This window comes from Cucumis sativus, chromosome 2 (assembly GCF_000004075.3).
Source record: "Cucumis sativus cultivar 9930 chromosome 2, Cucumber_9930_V3, whole genome shotgun sequence".
NCBI lineage: Eukaryota > Viridiplantae > Streptophyta > Magnoliopsida > Cucurbitales > Cucurbitaceae > Cucumis > Cucumis sativus.
This window is the reverse complement of record NC_026656.2, coordinates 18,484,172-18,501,992: the sequence shown is the minus strand read 5'-3', so window position 1 is coordinate 18,501,992 and position 17,821 is coordinate 18,484,172. Positions and strand designations below refer to the sequence as shown.

General features: G+C 32.2%; 2 protein-coding genes across 2 annotated transcripts; one reads left to right on the top strand and one right to left on the bottom strand.

Moving 5' to 3' along the window:
• The first annotated feature begins 2,110 nt into the window (after positions 1-2,110).
• On the top strand, positions 2,111-9,634 carry LOC101221733 (phosphatidate phosphatase PAH2). The gene is made up of 12 exons (XM_004152752.3): positions 2,111-3,992; positions 4,198-5,068; positions 5,345-5,652; positions 5,770-5,843; positions 7,203-7,287; positions 7,386-7,472; positions 7,549-7,621; positions 8,235-8,278; positions 8,532-8,660; positions 8,759-8,857; positions 8,935-9,059; positions 9,168-9,634. Exons 1-11 carry the CDS (start codon positions 2,736-2,738, stop codon positions 8,989-8,991), a joined length of 3,084 nt encoding a protein of 1,027 aa, XP_004152800.1. The 5' UTR covers positions 2,111-2,735; the 3' UTR covers positions 8,992-9,059; positions 9,168-9,634.
• A 927-nt stretch (positions 9,635-10,561) lies between these two features.
• Positions 10,562-11,077, bottom strand: LOC101221962 (probable calcium-binding protein CML11). The gene has a single exon (XM_004152753.3). The coding sequence runs from the start codon at positions 11,075-11,077 to the stop codon at positions 10,562-10,564; it is 516 nt and encodes a 171-aa protein (XP_004152801.1).
• Positions 11,078-17,821: the final 6,744 nt, after the last annotated feature.

The following is a 17,821-nucleotide window of genomic DNA, read 5'->3' as shown; positions in this document are numbered from 1 at the left end:
GAATGGTCACGGATAGAAAAAAAAAACTATATTAAAAAGATTAAATAAACTAAAGAAAATTGGTTAGATTTTATTTGTAAATAGTTTTAATATTTTACTATTTAAAAAATATTCCTCCTTAAAATTAAAAAAATATAAGAACGAATGATATAAAATGTAAAGATGTGGGCAACTGACAGAAAAGCTACCTTTTTCATGTGAGTAGGAGGAGGACCATCCTTTTTTATGATAATGATTATTATTGCATTGTCATATATCAAACCCACCTGATGAATCCCCCTCGCTCTAAAAGAAGTGCTTTCAGTCTTTTCAAAATCACCCTAAGCCTACAAACAAAGAAAGCAGTGAACAAGTGAACAACCGCAATGCTTTTATTAGTCAGTCGTGTGAATATGTGCTGTGTGAATAAGGTGCCTGTGCACATCTTAATAAGAAAATCCAATATGGTCATTGAATTTCATAGCTAAAAGATGAATGAAATGCCATTTTTCTAGGATCAATGAAAGAGACAACTGGCTGATCCTTGCTCTGCCATCCATCAAGGAAGCCCCCACAGAAAAAGGTGATGGCTGTTGGGGCTCAAAAAGAGATAATATTATATATTCTCAGAATTTGAGCTTCTGGCGACCACATTTAGCTTATCAAATGGTTAATCAATTGATATAAAGCAAAAATAACACAAGGCTCTATAAGAGAACTTTAATCAAACACTTAACATGCATAACCCATCAAAAACAGCGCACAGATTCTTAAACTTGCTTTCAATAAACTTCTTCCACATGAATCGAAGCTCAATTTACTCACCCTTATTTTGTTTCCGTCTAACTGTTTTCCTAAACACGTAAGAAGACTCAATGATCTAAAATGGTTTAACCGAACCCCAATGGGCAAAAGACAACATGAAAAATTTAAAGAAGAGATTAAAACAGATACCAAATTCTGAACAATACCAGAAACAATCATAATTAGACCAAAACAAGGATGAGTTGATGAATGTATAACATTAGTTTCTTGATCCACTGACTACGAGAGCAAACTGGCCACTAAAATTATGGTATTTGACTTCAGATTCACTCTACCCATATCTTTTTATTTTTCAAATTTCTTTATGGGATCATGACTTTTTGTCATTTGTCGCCCAGATAAGCAACACGAAGCCATGACCCTTCGCTGGTCTGCCCCCAACGAATTCCTAGTACAAAGAGTCAATTTGGGGCCGTACACCTTATAACTGGCCTATTGTAGAATTTCCAAATCCTACTTTCTGTTAGCCCAATATCTTGAGATGATTGATACTGAACAGATCGATACATCAGCTGATCCAGCTACAAACGTAAGCTTGTCTCACAAAAAAAAATGTTTAATATTCATTCAATCATGTTTGAAAATTCAACCAAACCATATTACAATTTGGATCATAATAACTCAATCCAAATGGAGTTCTTTATCTAGCTACATTTCTATTGACGTTTTTTTTAAAAATAATTTAACTCCCTTATGTCCAAAATAGAAAATTTATTTAAATGACAGACATTACAAGTTTTCGAATGCTTGTCCCCACAAACTAACATAGATTCGAAAATTCTCTACCCGAAACACGCTTTAACTTTGAAAGTCTTATGATGAGACATCGAAAAAAGATACACCTTGTTAATACAAGTAGTAGGTTTTAGTTCCTTTTAACCTTCCTATTACTTCTTAGAATCTTCTTAATGGGACAAGATATTGATTCATCCATAAACTCTTTCTATGGATGATAGAAATATTAATTCAAATAAAAATGTATCAATATATCATCTTATAATAGATATTTATTTGACTTTATCACCATGTCGCTATAGAAAGTAGATTTTGTTATAATTGTAAATATGTTAAACATATTTTATTACATTTCATATAACCATAACTTAAAAAATGGTTTCTTCCGGAATAATAAAAGAATACAAATCAATAATTTAGGTAGTTTTTCCGTTTTGTAATTTTTGATCGTAAAAAAATAAATAATAAAAGTAAAGATGAACCAAAAGACGTTATTGTTCTAAAAAAAATAAAAGCAAAAAGACAGTATTTATCATTTTATATATATATTTTTAATTTCACCAAATTTGGATCCTTAATTGTGCAAAGGTTTCGACGTTTCGCACATCACGTGCTGTTCTTGTTCTGCAAAATTGGATAATGGCGGAGGAACATTCGAATAATTAAAAGCGAATATGCTCTGATCATACCAACGGCGTATTTTCTTCGCGGTTCTTTCTTATACCTGTTGCAGTTGCCTATCAATCAGCCTTACAATTATGGTGACTCCCTCTCTCTCTGATTAATGGCGTCTTCAGGTTATTGGTTATTGCCCCATCAATACTGTCGTTCGGTTCTTTCTTTGATTTGAATTGTTTGACTGTTTCAAAATTGGTTAACTCCGTGGTTTTATCATCTGGGTTCCTTCTAATAATTGTTGTAAGTGGGGAACTGGAGATAAAATTGATTGATTGGTTAAATTGATTGATTCTGCTTGTTATTGAGATCGTTGTATTGGAAATTTGTGATCTGGGCTAGTTGTACTTGTAGTTTAGTTTTCTCTTTTAGTTTTAAGAGTTTTGGAGGTATATGATTGGGGATATTGAGCTGAAACATTGGGCGCACGGTTTTATTGGGGAACTTGTACAGGTTATTATATGATGGCCAGAATTTGAGATTTGTAAATCGGGTGATTTGAGAAATCACAACTTTGGACAATGAACGCTGTGGGGTTACTAGGGAGCTACATTTCAAAGGGTGTTTATACCGTTTCTGGGCCATTTCATCCGTTTGGTGGAGCTGTGGATATTGTTGTAGTCCAACAGCAGGATGGTAGTTTTAAATCATCACCTTGGTATGTAAAGTTTGGAAAATTTCAAGGTGTTTTGAAGACGAAGGAGAAGGTGGTCAGCATAGTTGTAAATGGGGTTGAAGCTAATTTTCAGATGTATTTAGATCATAAAGGAGAAGCTTATTTTTTGAGGGAAGTTGATGTTGAAGGAGAACCTGGATTATATCCTTCTTCTTCAGGTGATGAGATACTGCAGGAACTGGATGGTAGGAGGATCCTTAGTTCACAAAGTTGCTACTATAACACTAAGAGTTCAATAGATGGGATCGAGCAGAGTAATAATAATGGGAAGATAGTGACAAAAACTACCTCCCGGCGACAGATACTTGGATTTGTATGGGGTCGTAAATCAATGAAAGAAGATCTTCATGCGGGTACATCTGTTGCAAGGGTAGATTCTCTGGAGCGTGCTGAAATTGCAGCTGATCTTTTAGAGGTTAGGTGGTCTACCAATCTTCGCGCCCAAAAGCTTGAGAAAACGGATTCTTCTAAGTTTTCTTCCATTGACACTTCAGATGGCAAGGATGAGGAAAATTTGAGGAGAGATGATGAGAAAAGCCACGTGACATCAACTGTAAAAGCTAACATGGGAAATAGTATTGATAAAATCTTCGATAACAACACCTGCAACAAGCCCGTGACAAATGGCTCTCAATTAGAATCAGAAAAGCTAGAGCTTTCTATTGAGGTGACTAGAGAAATGTCAAGTTTAAACATCAAGGATCAAATGGTTGAAACTTCTATTATAGGGGAAAAGGTTTTTGACAGGACATATGAAGTGAAATATGCACCAATAGATATCCAACAGAGTGAAAAAGAGACTGTGCAGGCGATGGGAACCTTCGCTGAAAATGTAGATTCCAAGTCCCAAATTTCGTTGCTAATGGAGCACTTATCTGATGAAACAAATATTGCTTCTCATGTATTCAACATGTCTGAAGACAAGAGTGAATCCGATGCAGTGCAATCTTTAATGTTCTATGAAACTTCCAAGCAATCAATGTTGACAATGGATGATTCAAGGGTACTGACTCATGAAGTCTCCCATCTGACCAATGGAGGATCTGGGATCATTGATATTCAAACTGAGGGATTGCACTTGACAACTAAAGTTCATCTTGAGGTAAGCTTTATTCTGACGTGAACAAAACAGTCACACACTCATAGGATTGTTAAATTCAAAGTCTAGTTCTAGCATTCTTACCGATATAAAGAGTTGATAAAAAGAAGTTGCTATGACCTTTAAGGTTAGAAGGTCTACTGAATTTTTTTTCCCATTAATGCGACTCTTTTTTATTAGCACTGATATATCCAAATTTTTTGATCAGGATACAGAATCTAGTGTGGTAGCAGGAGATTTTGAAATAGAGACTGAAAAAGTTGAAGTCCTTGTGAACTCTTCTCAACAAGTGGATCATTGTATTAGTTCTGTTCATGAAGGCAACACAATGGATCAAGAAAAAACACCAACACTTGAAGCTTCCTATTCTCAAATTGTGTCCACAGAAGAAATGCCTGGTTCCGTTAAAGAATTGAAGTTTGATAGCACAGGTTCAAGTTTCTGCTCAGATTTTCAAGATGACAAAAGTGTAGATGGAAGTGTGACCAGCAAGTTCCAAAATTCTTTGAGTTCTATTGATAACAGAGTTGCAACAAAAGAAAGTCATATACTGCCGGCAACAAATTCAGATGATGAACAATTCCTTTTCAGTGATATTGATGTTCCAAAAACTGAGGTTAATGGGAGTATAGAGTCAGAAAGTCAACATTTCGATGATAAAGAAGATTATCCATTAGTATATCCAAGTAGCATTGATGAAGAGGATAGGTTTGCAAATAGAAGTTATGTGACAAGCAGTTCTGTAGACAGTCAAGAGATCTTCAATCAGAGGATTACAAGTCCCATCACAATTCCTCCAAGTCATCCAATTTCTAGTAAAGAAGTTGAGCGTCTGGCAGCTTCACTACCCAATATGCAGGCTAGGATTGATAATTCAATTGTCTGTAAGCTCAATCATCCTCTAAGCCATTCTGTGGACTCAAATTCAAAACCATTGAACTGGATGGAATTTTGTAAGGATAATGCAAGCTCCAAGACTGGTGGTGATGGAGAAGAGAAAGTGGCAGAGGATCGGTCAAAATCTGAAGAACCATGGGTTTCAGAAGAACGAAAAAATATTATTCGTAACTCTGGAGCAGGTAAGATAATTTAGATATCTTATTGTAAAAATTTATCTTTGAGTACCTTTACTGTTTCATCAATTTTGTAACTGTTTAGGCTCTAGATTATGTAAATGATCCTTTGTGTTTTTTAAGAATTATATTGCTTCCTTTCTTTATGATTAAAATTTGGCAGTTATTCTTTATGGAGTGAGGTGCTCTATTTAGTTGAGGATCATTATTAGTGAAAACATGAATGTATGTTCGTAATGAAACGCATTATAGCTCTTGATCCCATTGAGAAAACTTGTGCAGGTAGTCCAGCAGAAGCAACTGTTGACCCAGTTGGAAATTGGAAACTTTGGCCTTTCTCTTTTAAAAGATCTAATTCTAGTAAAGGAACTCAATCAGCTGTTGATGGATGCATAGATTTTGATATTAAGAAGGATTCAGATAGAAATAATGGACTGGATGGAGAAGCAAGCATTGTTAAGCACAAGGTAGAGAAACAGATGGTTAAATCCCTCTCACCGACATCAGAGCAGCTGGCATCCTTAAATCTCAAGGAAGGGGGGAACACGATAACTTTCACATTTTACACTGCAGTGCTTGGAAAGCAGCAGGTCAAGGTTTTTTTTTTTTTAAATAATAATAATAAGAAGAATTCAGCCACCCCTGTCCTATTTCTTTATTTATTTCCCTTCATATTTGCATTTGTTTATGATTATGTTTCTGAATAGGTTGATGCCCGGATTTATTTATGGAAATGGAATACTCGTGTAGTGATATCAGATGTGGATGGGACAATAACAAAGTATGTTCTTTTATCCTGATGATTTTGGATGTGATATACTGATTTTGAGCATAGTTTTATTTATGCAGAGTAACTCTTGTTTGGTATTATTTGCTCCAGTTGTTGGCTCCTTTATATACCTTTCCAGAATGAAAACAGGGCACTTGGTTGAGTCATTAGAATCTTCTGCCATCAAATTAACATTCTCTTTGATATTGGACGTTTGTTTCTTATCGGAAGAAAAAAAGCCCTGGAATCAAGTTTCTTGTACACGAGTTTTCTTCATTATTCACTTAGCGATTCAGTTGTGGGAAAATTATATTAGGGTTAAATTCTCCAGCTGCAGAAACGAAACCTTTGTGAACTAAACATGAATAGGTAGTTCTTGAACACTTCCTAATTTCTATGTTAGTAGGAAGTTTTCATGCAAGCTTGGGAAACACAAGCCAACTGTATTGCCAATGCAGGAATTTAACCATCACTGACTCCTTGAAATTCAGATCATAAGAAATCAGATAAATGCTTTTCGCCTGTTGGCTGTTCAGAGAATACAATGGTGGTTGGGTAAACTTTTCAGAATAGAGTTTTGATGATGAACTTTCTGTTCATTGTATAAATAGGGCTGCAAAATAGTATGTAACTGAGAGATGAGAAGCCTGAATTACTACTTGGCTGGTTTGGTGGCTGTTGAACTTTATTTTTGGTGGAATGACGTCAAAGAAGAGTGGTACTCTTCAGAAATGTACGGTTCAGCAGTTTGTTCATGTTATTTGATCATCCGGTGGTAAAGAAAAGGAAGACTTTTAGGAAGATGTCGAACCTATTGAACTAGAGTCCATTTTTGGTTATAGCTGAAGAAAGTCAAATCTTTTGATTTTAGTATTTCTTTTGTTTGTACGCAGTGTAGGAGGATTCCCATATTTGTTATTACATTGGTGATTTGTTTCACTTTCCATTCTATTATTAATTAATCACTGTTTTTTTTTGCCATTAAAGAAAGAAAATGAAAACAGAAATTTTCCACAGTAAATTTTCCTTGCTTTTCTATCATTTGTTCAAGTCTGGCTTATTTGTACCGTTAGCTTTTCAGTCAATGGAGTTCTTTCTTGTTTTGCCAAATGTTCTTGCACAATAAACAGCTCAAACCTCATTTGACGATGATTTAATTTTTAGTTTTCTGAATTTGAAATTCATGCTTGTTTCCTCTCAAGTTCCAAGCTACGACTTTCAACTTCCTTACAGAAACACTTGAATTCTTAGTCAATTTCTAAAAAAGAAGTTATCAAACGGGACTTAAACAAATATTTACCCTTTTTTCTTCTTTTTTTTCCTCTCTTGTGCTCACTCTCTTTACTTTTTCCTCTTCTGTCACTTTCTTAGGTCGGATGTTCTGGGTCAATTCATGCCCTTTGTTGGAATGGATTGGTCACAAACAGGTGTCACAAATTTATTTTCTGCTATTAAGGTAAGCTTTTATCCCATCCTCATTAGTTGGACGATCGTATGTGATGAATTATGATGCAATGAACTCTCCCAATTTAATTTATTTTTATATCTTTTCAGGAAAATGGGTACCAATTGCTTTTTCTCAGTGCACGATCAATTTCTCAGGCGTATCACACCCGTCAATTTCTTTTCAACCTTAAACAAGTAATGTATTCACTATTTAGAGCTTAAATTCTTGACTACTCCACGATTGATCTTTACCTGGTTTGTATCAATGCAGGATGGGAAGGCTTTACCAGAGGGGCCTGTTGTTATCTCCCCTGATGGGCTTTTCCCTTCACTATATCGTGAAGGTTACTGCCTTTTATCCCTTCTCTTAGTTAGAAATTACGTGAAACATATTATAGCTTTTCCCTCCTATTTATGCTTTTGAGAATTACTATTCAACACTTCTCTCTTCTAAGTCTAGATTTTAGTAAATTGCTAGATGTTCTGGAGAAAGTTTTGGTTATTGAATGTATTCTTAGATTTATTGTTTATATTTAAACTAGGAAATTGCAACTATTTAGTAGTTTGATGCAGTATGTTTTTCCCTTGAAATACACATACTTTAGCAGAGTCCTTCAAATCCTTTGGCCTTTTAAGAGTCTCCGGCATTTGCATCCATCTTGTGATTCTAAATGCCTGGTTTATTGAAAGCATATGCCCGGGGTAGAGGGAGGGTATAGAGCAGGGGATGCTTTCCTTGGAAAAAAACTTAAAATTAAGCTTTCTGGTAAAAAAACCTATCTCCTAATTCTAGCTTTGGGGTGCGTGAAGTTTTCCTGGCTAATTGTGGAGAATGGGTTGTAAGCATAATTTGAAGAGAAAAGTTCTTAACAATGCAATAATTGAAAAACATATAAATAGGCTAGGCATGCTTGGATTTGTGAATAAATACCTTTGAGCTCATTTCCTCCTTCACAGTTATTAGGCGGGCTCCTCATGAGTTCAAGATTGCTTGCTTGGAGGTTAGTTTCTTCTATCTTTGTTGATATTTTTCTTTGATATTGAAACTTATACAAATTTTACATTCTTCATTTTCATAAGTATACTTTGATGAGCTGCAGTTTCGATGCATGACTGTTAAAAATGTATTTTTACTTGGAATTAAGCAATTTTCTGGATACAATCCCTCAAATTAGAAATTTTGAATATCATATGTTTACATGTGATCTGACTTCTGAATAAGATGGCTCATAGTCTGCTTTTTGTAACTTTTAGAGAATTCGAGAACTATTTCCTCCAGATTGCAATCCATTTTATGCTGGGTTTGGAAACAGGGACACGGATGAATTTAGCTACCTTAAAGTTGGAATTCCAAAAGGAAAAATTTTCATTATTAATCCCAAGGTATTTAGGGGGGGGGATTCATGAATATGAGTTGAAAAACAGAATAATCTTATATTACTTGGTAGCATCAGAATTCATAAAAAAATTCATGCTTGTAGGGGGAGGTTGTTGTAAACCGCCGTGTCGACACGAAATCTTATACTTCTCTTCACACTCTTGTCAATGGGATGTTTCCTCCCATGACCTCATCCGAGCAGGTTCTTAATCTCCAAACTGAACTTGGACTAATTCTTGAATTACTTTTATTGAACCAATTCTTCGGTTGTTTTCACAGGAGGATTTCAATTCATGGAATTACTGGAAACTGCCACCTCCCTTGGTAGATTTTTAAAGTTGTCTGCCTAAAAGATTCTCGTTACATTATTGGTGATCCTTGAATCTGGGGATTAAATGTGCTCGGTTAGTAGATTCTGATTTACAAATTCCTATGTTATGTCATCTGCTGAAATTTTAGCATTTCTCTGATATTCTCCAACAATCTTGTTGGTGTAACTTGCTCCGATCCAGGTGGATTTTCTTGCTAAATTCATTGATAGAGATTATTAAACTCCTGGATCAATTGCTGATTGCCCACATTAATTCCCATCAAAATTCATCGGCAGAATCAGTTCATATTTCATGCTGCTATCTGCTAAGTTGAAATTTTTGTTACATACTGGACATAGTATATTATTGTACAGTCTGGTGTTTTCATCCACCAAGAGTTTAGGTTCTGTAAGTATATATGTAGTTTAAATTCATAGGTCAATAACTAAGTTCTATAAGATATGTATTTATTTCCCTTGAGGAAGAAAGTGAGGAAAATTCCTTGAAATGTGAATAAATTCCCATCTTCTGTTCCCTTGTTATGTACAAATTAAATGCTGGTACATTTGCCTTAATACCTTTCTGAAGGAATTTCCTTACACCACGAACATGGCTGAATTCCTCAATAATTAAGTTTATTTCTTTTATTATTATTATTTAAATGTATACATTTGATGGAGATTTTCTTCTTTCTTTCTATACACCCACCCACACATATTTACACATGTATACACACGTCTGTATATACTTGAACAAATTAGAAGTCATTATTTACGTTTGTTAGAATATATTTGTCATTTCAATTAAAGTAGAAAAGAGATATTGTGTCAAAATAAATACTATTTAACATTAATTGACTATTTCTTTTCTTGAGATTAAAGGGTCAATTTTTTACAGTTTTATATTGGAATAATGGTTATACGTAGTTATGATTTTATATGAAATATACACGTAGTATTTGGAAAGTATCATGTTTTAAATGTTAAAAGGTTCTGCTTCATGCATGTATAAGTTTGAAATCCTTTCTATATCCTATTTCCTATTTAGTGTTGTAGACAAGTTGAAAGAGAATCAAATCTTCATTGAAAAAAAAAGAAGTAATTACAACAAGGTAAATTACATCCACTCAACCAGCCTCTAACTCTAAAAAATTAAAACTTAAAAACAGGGCAGCCTAAATCCAAAAATATGTAATATATCATATTGTGAGTGCATTCTACATATAATAAAAAATAAACTATGAATTCAATTGGGAAGAGTTATCAAATTTTAAATTTTGGTTCAATATTTTGAGCTTATGTTCATAGATTAAGGCCATATTTATCATAATGTGTTTGTTAATCATTAACAAAGAGAGAGAGATTAATATTAACACTTAACGATAACAGATTAAGATTTTTAATTCCAACATACATCTCTTTTATTTTATTAATAATGAGAAGCTTTAATTACAATGCTTTTTGCAACAAAAATAAAATTCCAACATATGATATTTTAATTTTAAATAATTATTTTAATTATTTTTAATATTTTTAATATTTTACTTCTAGTTACATAATTCTCTATGTAGAACACACAGAATTATCCTTGAAAGCTCATTTCTTCTTGATGATTTTATGGGCATAATCAATGAGTTTGTCAAGCTCGGCCTCACTGACAAGACCGTCTTCATCGACATCAGCATAAGCCATAGCATATCGAGCTTTGCAAAATGGGACAATTGATCCCATAGAGCTGAAAGCTTTTGTTAACTCCCGTATGCTGAGAAAACCATCTTTGTTGCTGTCATGATATTTAAAAATCTCTTTTATCTGCTCTCGACTCAAAGGTACATTAGATTGTTTCGACGAACCTTGAGCTTTATCCAACAACTGCTTTTTTGGTGTTATGCAAGTATTTGAGCTAACCTTCTGTGCAAGATTTTCGTTAGTTTTTGGGACTGTGCTAGACGATACATTCCTTATATTATTGAGTTGAGTTGAACCACGAGCATCACGAAGGAAAGATTGTAGCTCTTCTTTAGTGAGAACACCATCACCATTTCTATCATACTTCTTTATCAACTCATTTGCTTCATTCTTAGCCCAAGCTTGAAGATGAGAGACAGACATTCTTAAACTAAAATTATATATATGTTTGTTTGATTGGATTGTTTGAAGATGAAACAAAACGTAACATGGTTCAAGTATTTTATAGTAGCTCAAAAAGGAACTTTGGTTTGACTTTTTAACCTCATTTCTTTTTCACATGTTAATGGAACATAACTCTCTTATTGTAAAATTGTTAACATTCTTAGTATATATTTACAAAATTAGAACCTCACATACTTTATATTGGTAAAAATATGTTTCACATGCACCAAACATCAATAATACAAAAGAAACAATGTATAGAAGTTTCTCCTCAAACTTTGCAAGAAAAATGAAAAAAATGTTTTTAAAATTTCCTCAATACTGTTTTTCCCTTTTCTGTTAACAAATTCCACTCGTAAACTTATTTATATTATACATATTTCCTGAAATCTATAAATAATCTCCCATATATTAAAATTTACAAAGTTTTGATGGAAGATTGAGTTGGAGGCTATATGAACAGCTGCTTCTTGATTATCACATAATACAAAGGATGGTTTCTGGATTGAAATTTGAAGATCATTAGGGATTCGATCTTATGTAAGAATATGCAAACGTAGATATAAAATGGGGTCATTCAATTTTATATATAATAAAAAAGGAGTAGTATTACTGAACCTATGCTGCTACGCCATTTTTACATGTACTTGCAATGAAATTTTATCCAATCACAACAAAATCAACTGTAAAGTGATATATGATATCAACAAATTTGCTACTACAGCGTGGTTGACTAATTTTATTATAAGCAAAACTTGAGCGAAGACGATCGAGAATTGTTGTGTTGTTTATGATCAAGAACAATAACGTTACATAGCGAGCTGTAGATTCTACAGTGTATCTTTTCCAAATCTGTCCACTTGATTTGCAAATTTATGTTTTCTTAAAAAATAATAATTCTACCATTTTTTTTAAAATAACAATTTCCAATTTCATAAGCTTTATTTTAATTTTATTTCAATTTTTCTCAGTAAGATTAAGTTAGTGATTGTTTTAAACTTAAATTTAAGGCTTTTATTTTTTATTTTTAAAGAGGATAGTTTTCTTTTAAGTTTTCAATTTTTTAAATTTACTGTTCATAGTTTAGCGTTGGAATTTATGAAATTTTCCCAAAATTTTCAAATCTTAAGGGAAATTCCACGTAAGAACTTTTTTTTACCATTAATTTTTCTATCCTTACAAGAAAGCCCAACAAAAGAAAAATTAGTAAGTTTCAAATTTGAAATTGGGTTTGGAAAGTGGTAATAGAAAAATGTGAAATAGAAATTACTTACAATATAACAGGGACAAATTGATATTTTCAAAGTGAAATTATAAAATATAGAACTTTGAGTATACATTTTTTTTTTTTTGTGTGTGTCTTTTAGCAGTTTTGTTTTATAGAGTGTATATACAAATTTTTCTATTTTTGAAAAAACTCCTTTTTCTGAAAAAAATTAGTTTTAAAAAATGAAGTTAGCCTGATAAGGTAAAAGCTTTGTTAGGTTAAAAATAACAATTCTTCAAAAAGGGTGGAAGAAAGATCCGAAGATAGACTACTGTGATGTGATTTGAGAGTTTGGGTAGAGGGAGGGTTTTAAGTTTTAAGTTTCTTGTTACATGCAGCCTATGACGACTTCAAAGAAAAAAAGGGAGAGTTTTGAGTTTTAGAAAATTTTGGACTCTGATGCCATGAAAACTCTAGAATTTTAGAGGGACAAAGACAGTATAGTGAGCGAGAGATAGAAAAACTTCATTAGGGTTTCTAAAATAACAATTACAACAATGATATAAGCTTAGATAAACTAAGATCTCGGATAGGCTATATTACCTAAATTAAACTAACACTAATTAACCTAATACCAAAATGTAATTATATCAATATTATTTATTAAATACTCTAACAGATAATCTATCGATACAAAAGCATCAGTCTAACAATAACCTTTTTCTAGAGTAATTGTTTTAAATGAATTTTTTTAAAAACATATTTTCAAATATAGCAAATAGAGAAAGATTGAGAAAGTGCACTTCCTCCGTTTGATCTGCATTTTTCAAAACTGCATGAATGCTTTTTAATTTGTAAAGAAATATTTTCCCTTTCCCTAAGTATTAGATGGGAGTCCCATTATAAATTATTTGATGTTTATGAGAGGTATTGTAAATTTATGCTTCCCTCCATTATTGTCATTTCAAAGAATATTATATAATATAAATAGAAGCAGATGCCCTTTTTCATCCCATGCAGATTCCAAATTTCTGCCACAACAAAAAGACTTATATTCTCTTTTTCTTCTAGAATAACCCCATACTATATATGTATATATACACTGTATTGTATGCATAAATTTTGGTCCTTCGTCATCACACACTGTTGTATGCCTTTTTTAGAAGAAAAAGAAGAACAGATGATCAATGATAGAATCATTTTGAATTGAACCAAATTTAGGTCTTCCATAGAGAGAGATCAAAGATGAAACAATGACCTCAAAAGTTGCTGATATATTACAATAAATTTAATCAATACTTTAGTTTTCAATTCAAAAAGAATAATGATTTTAAATAATATAATTGTTGAAAATAATTACAAATACAATAAAATTTTACCATTTGTTGGTGATAAGGACACGTATAGATACATTTTATTATAATTTTTATTTTGCTCTATTTAAAAATAATAATTAAAAAATAGGAAGTTAATGATGGAAAATGATATGGTTTTTATTTAAAGTTTGAATTCTTTCTTTTCAAGAGCAGGGAGTAAAAGAAATATAGGAAAGTTCTTCAAATGCCTATAAATAAAAATGTTACATTATTTTAACTAAATAAACTTAATTTTAACATCACTAGTTATTGATTTTCTTTATTTAATGCACTTATCTCTAACTCATATTTTGTCGTCGTTTTACTTTTTTTTATACATATCAAATGAAGATGCTAAGAAGATGTCTACTTAGTGAAGATATTTGGACGATGTATCACTTGTACGTGTTTTTTTTAAAAATATATAAATTTTGTTAAAATATTATTTTAGTTTTTCTTTTAATTTATTATAAGATTATATACTTTTAAATGTCTAAATGGATAAATCTTAGATTTTCTTTTTTCTTTTTTAAAAAGAAGCTTTCAATAGAGTTTTCATGAAAAAGCATACACAGAATTCAACGTGTCAACAAAATTTTGACCTACTTTTGTTTTTCAGAAAAATAACAATAAGTTAAGTGTTACAATCAAGTAATACTAACAATACAAATACAAATTATTTTGTACATTTATTGACATTTTAGGTAACAAGTTATTTTAAGCCTGAAAACTAAAATAGGTACATTAACCGAATAGAGATGTTTAGACGCATTTCTTGATTAACCCAATAGAGATGTTTGGATGCATTTCTTGATTCCCCTCTTGTTAATATCTAGATAAAAGATTATTAGTTAACCATAAAATTAAATAATGAGTGAAAGGTGACCAGATGCAAGTTTTTGAGGTGGAATATGTGACTGTTGTCATAAGGTAAGAATATAATGGGACCATCATATCATAAGATATAATAAGAATAAAGCCTTTGTTTGTACATCCATAAATACCCCAAAACACACACACTCAAAACTCACAACCCCAAACGCAATAAACAAACACGAAGCTATATCCTTTTTCCCACAAAAGAAATGGCTCTTCCTGGTGTAAGCAAGTTCAATTTCTCAAGGGAAGAGATGAAGGAAATCTTCCGTGAGCACGACATCGACGGAGACGGTTACCTCAGCATCAGTGAGCTCATCAAAGCCATGGGGTTCTTGGGTCACTCTATACCATTCTACAAAGCTCACTACGGCATGGCTTATTGTGATGAGAATGGTGACGGCCTCATCTCAGAAGACGAGCTTGACAAACTCATCGATTATGCCGAAAGGTTTCAGAAAAGAAGGCGTTGATAGAAATTAAAATTGGCAACACCCTATGATTTTATGTTTTTGTTTCCTAAGCTTTTGACTTTCACTAATAAAGGAAGGAAGGGCTGGGCTTGAGCAAGTTGGTCCTTCTTGTGTTTATGTAATCTTGTTGCGAAATGGAAAAGGCTTCTAATATCTATTATTAGTTAATATGTGGGTTTTAGGCTAATCTTATTTAAACAATCGTTACATTAAAAGCAAGCTAAAAGTTATTACTTAATTAATTACTAATAAACATTAACAATTAGATATTGATCAAATCGAGCTAAATTACAATTTGGGCAAAACTTTTCATACAGTGAGATAGGCCATCTTGAGAGACCTCTCAACAACCAAGCAGAAGTTAACTATAATGATTGGGTAATTTATAGCAATTGTATGAAAATCATCCATCCCAAAAGGTGTAAATTCTTGTTTATGGACTCTCCTTTATGAGTGTATTAATATCATGGGTATGCTTAAAAGAAGACTCCAACTTGAAATATAAAACCCTCTTGGTGAATTCTTGGCAAAGCTGCCGAGGAAGACAGAAACCATTTGTTCTCCCTTTGTCCCTTCTCTTCAAAGCTCTGGAAAAAAGTTGAAGTTATCTTGGGCGACTCCTATCTCCATCAAATTCCACTTATCTGTGCAAAGAAATCTACAAAACAAAGGGTAAAACAAAAAAAAACAAACTATCAAACTGCACTTAGTGGCTGCCACCCTTTAAAATATATGGAATGAAAGAAACAAAAAGATTTTCAAGGGGGAAGAAAAACTAGTTGGCTCTGTGTGGAAGGACATTCGAGCTACAACTGGTCTCTAGACAAGTCGTTCTCCTCTTTTCAAAAATTACTCGACCAGTTCTATTGCTTTAAACTTAAACGTTTTTTAGTTGTTTGGGTTCATAGGGCTTCCGTCTAGCCCTTTTTGTATCTCCTGCTTCTTGTATTCATCTCTTTATTTTTAATGAAGCGAGTTTGACGTGAGTGTTTAGGAATGTCCACCTAGTAGAGATGTTCTACTGGTATCCCAAAGTATCTTTCTCAAAAAAAAAAAAAAAAAAAAGTTAAGCCAAGATATTGCCATTCCTTTATTTTTTGAATTAAACTTTTAACTTTCTTCTTAGTAAAACAGAGGTAGGAGAATCAAATTATAGTCTTCTTGATTGTTAGCACATATTATGGGTCAGTTTGAACTATTGGTATAAACTAATTAATATGTTTCATGTTGATTAGAACACTAGTAGAAACTTTTAACATGATATTATATTGTTGATTTCTTTGTAAGGGAAAAAGAGTTTTCAACTCAAATCACTTTTTCTATAAGCACTCAAATTAGAGATACAGTGCACCCACAAATCCTTCTTCCTCCAGTATTTTGTTAAAAAAACATCGTTAACATAATATATATATATATATATATATATATTCTCCTTTCATTAATTGTATGCATGAATACTTGGTAAATTATATGTTATGCATGTATTGTGTCAATTTTTATCTGCATAAGTTGTTACCAATTTTCATTATTTATCATTTTAATGATAATGGATTTTTTCAAAGTACTTAGTTTAGATGTATTGATAATGATGATATTTCAATACTTAAGCATATATCGCCACTAAAACATCATTTTATATAGGGATTGAACTTTAAGTCTATCCATCAATATTTTTTCTACATAGAAAAAAAATCAGTATTTTAATAATTTTTTAAAAATAATATAAAGTGCTACGTGATAGTTTTTAATCCGATGCAGCAAAGGCTACACAATATACAATATTTTTTCTATTAGAAGTAAAGAAAATCTCGTCATTTTGTTCTCTTTAATTTACATATATATTAAAATGAGTAGTACTCCAAAAAAAGAAAAAGAAAAACTTTTCCACATGATCATTACTTCTCTCTTTCCCTTTTGTTTAAGCACTATTCTGTGTTGGGTAAGGTATCCAAAATCCAATCAATTAAACTTTGTACATTTCTCTCTTCTTTTCTCTTTTTATTTCGAGTTTTAATTTCGTTCACGAGATATATATATTGGCTTAGTTTCAATTAGTTTTGTATGGATAGTTTCAATTAGGTTATTTTTGTAAATAATCTTGCAGCAGCAGCAGCAGCGGATCAAGAGAATTCAAACGTCACCAAAGTGAGAAATTGGAAAGAAAACCCACTTCTGTCTAGCGATGCCGTTTGAGCATCCATTCTGGTTTGTTAGAGCTGAAATTTTTTATTCTTGACACCAAGGGTCTTCAATCAACAAGATGATGGAAAGAGCTATCTACAATAAGATTTTGTTTGCCACTTATTGTAAGATCTTTCTAATTTCTTCTCCTTTAGTGTTGTGGTTTTGTTAATCAAAGAGGGTTTCTTAATTCCTTGTTAAATTTATAAAAAAATAGATCATACTGACAAGAGAGTCTGTTCTAAAAATTAACAAAAAATTTCTAAAATATCAACATTCTCAGATTACATATAAAGCATGAAATGTAGATCAGTACTTGTCTTTTAAATTAGGTAACGAATCACGTCTTCAATATAATAATTTATGTAATTCTAAAACTCTTTTATTTTGAGAAAGCTTTCAAAAGAGGATGTTGATTGCTCTGCGTTGCAATATTAGCTTTGTAGAGATATGTTTATGCAATTACCCAAGTGTCCAACAGTCACGTACGTGACAAATCTCTTTTTTTAAAAAAGTGACGTTTCTTTCTTCTTTCTGTTTTTGTGACTATATATATATAGAGTAGCATAAATTCAGTCGAAAAATCTAGAATCTGTGTAATGTGGATAAAAGCTATCCACTCACACACTAC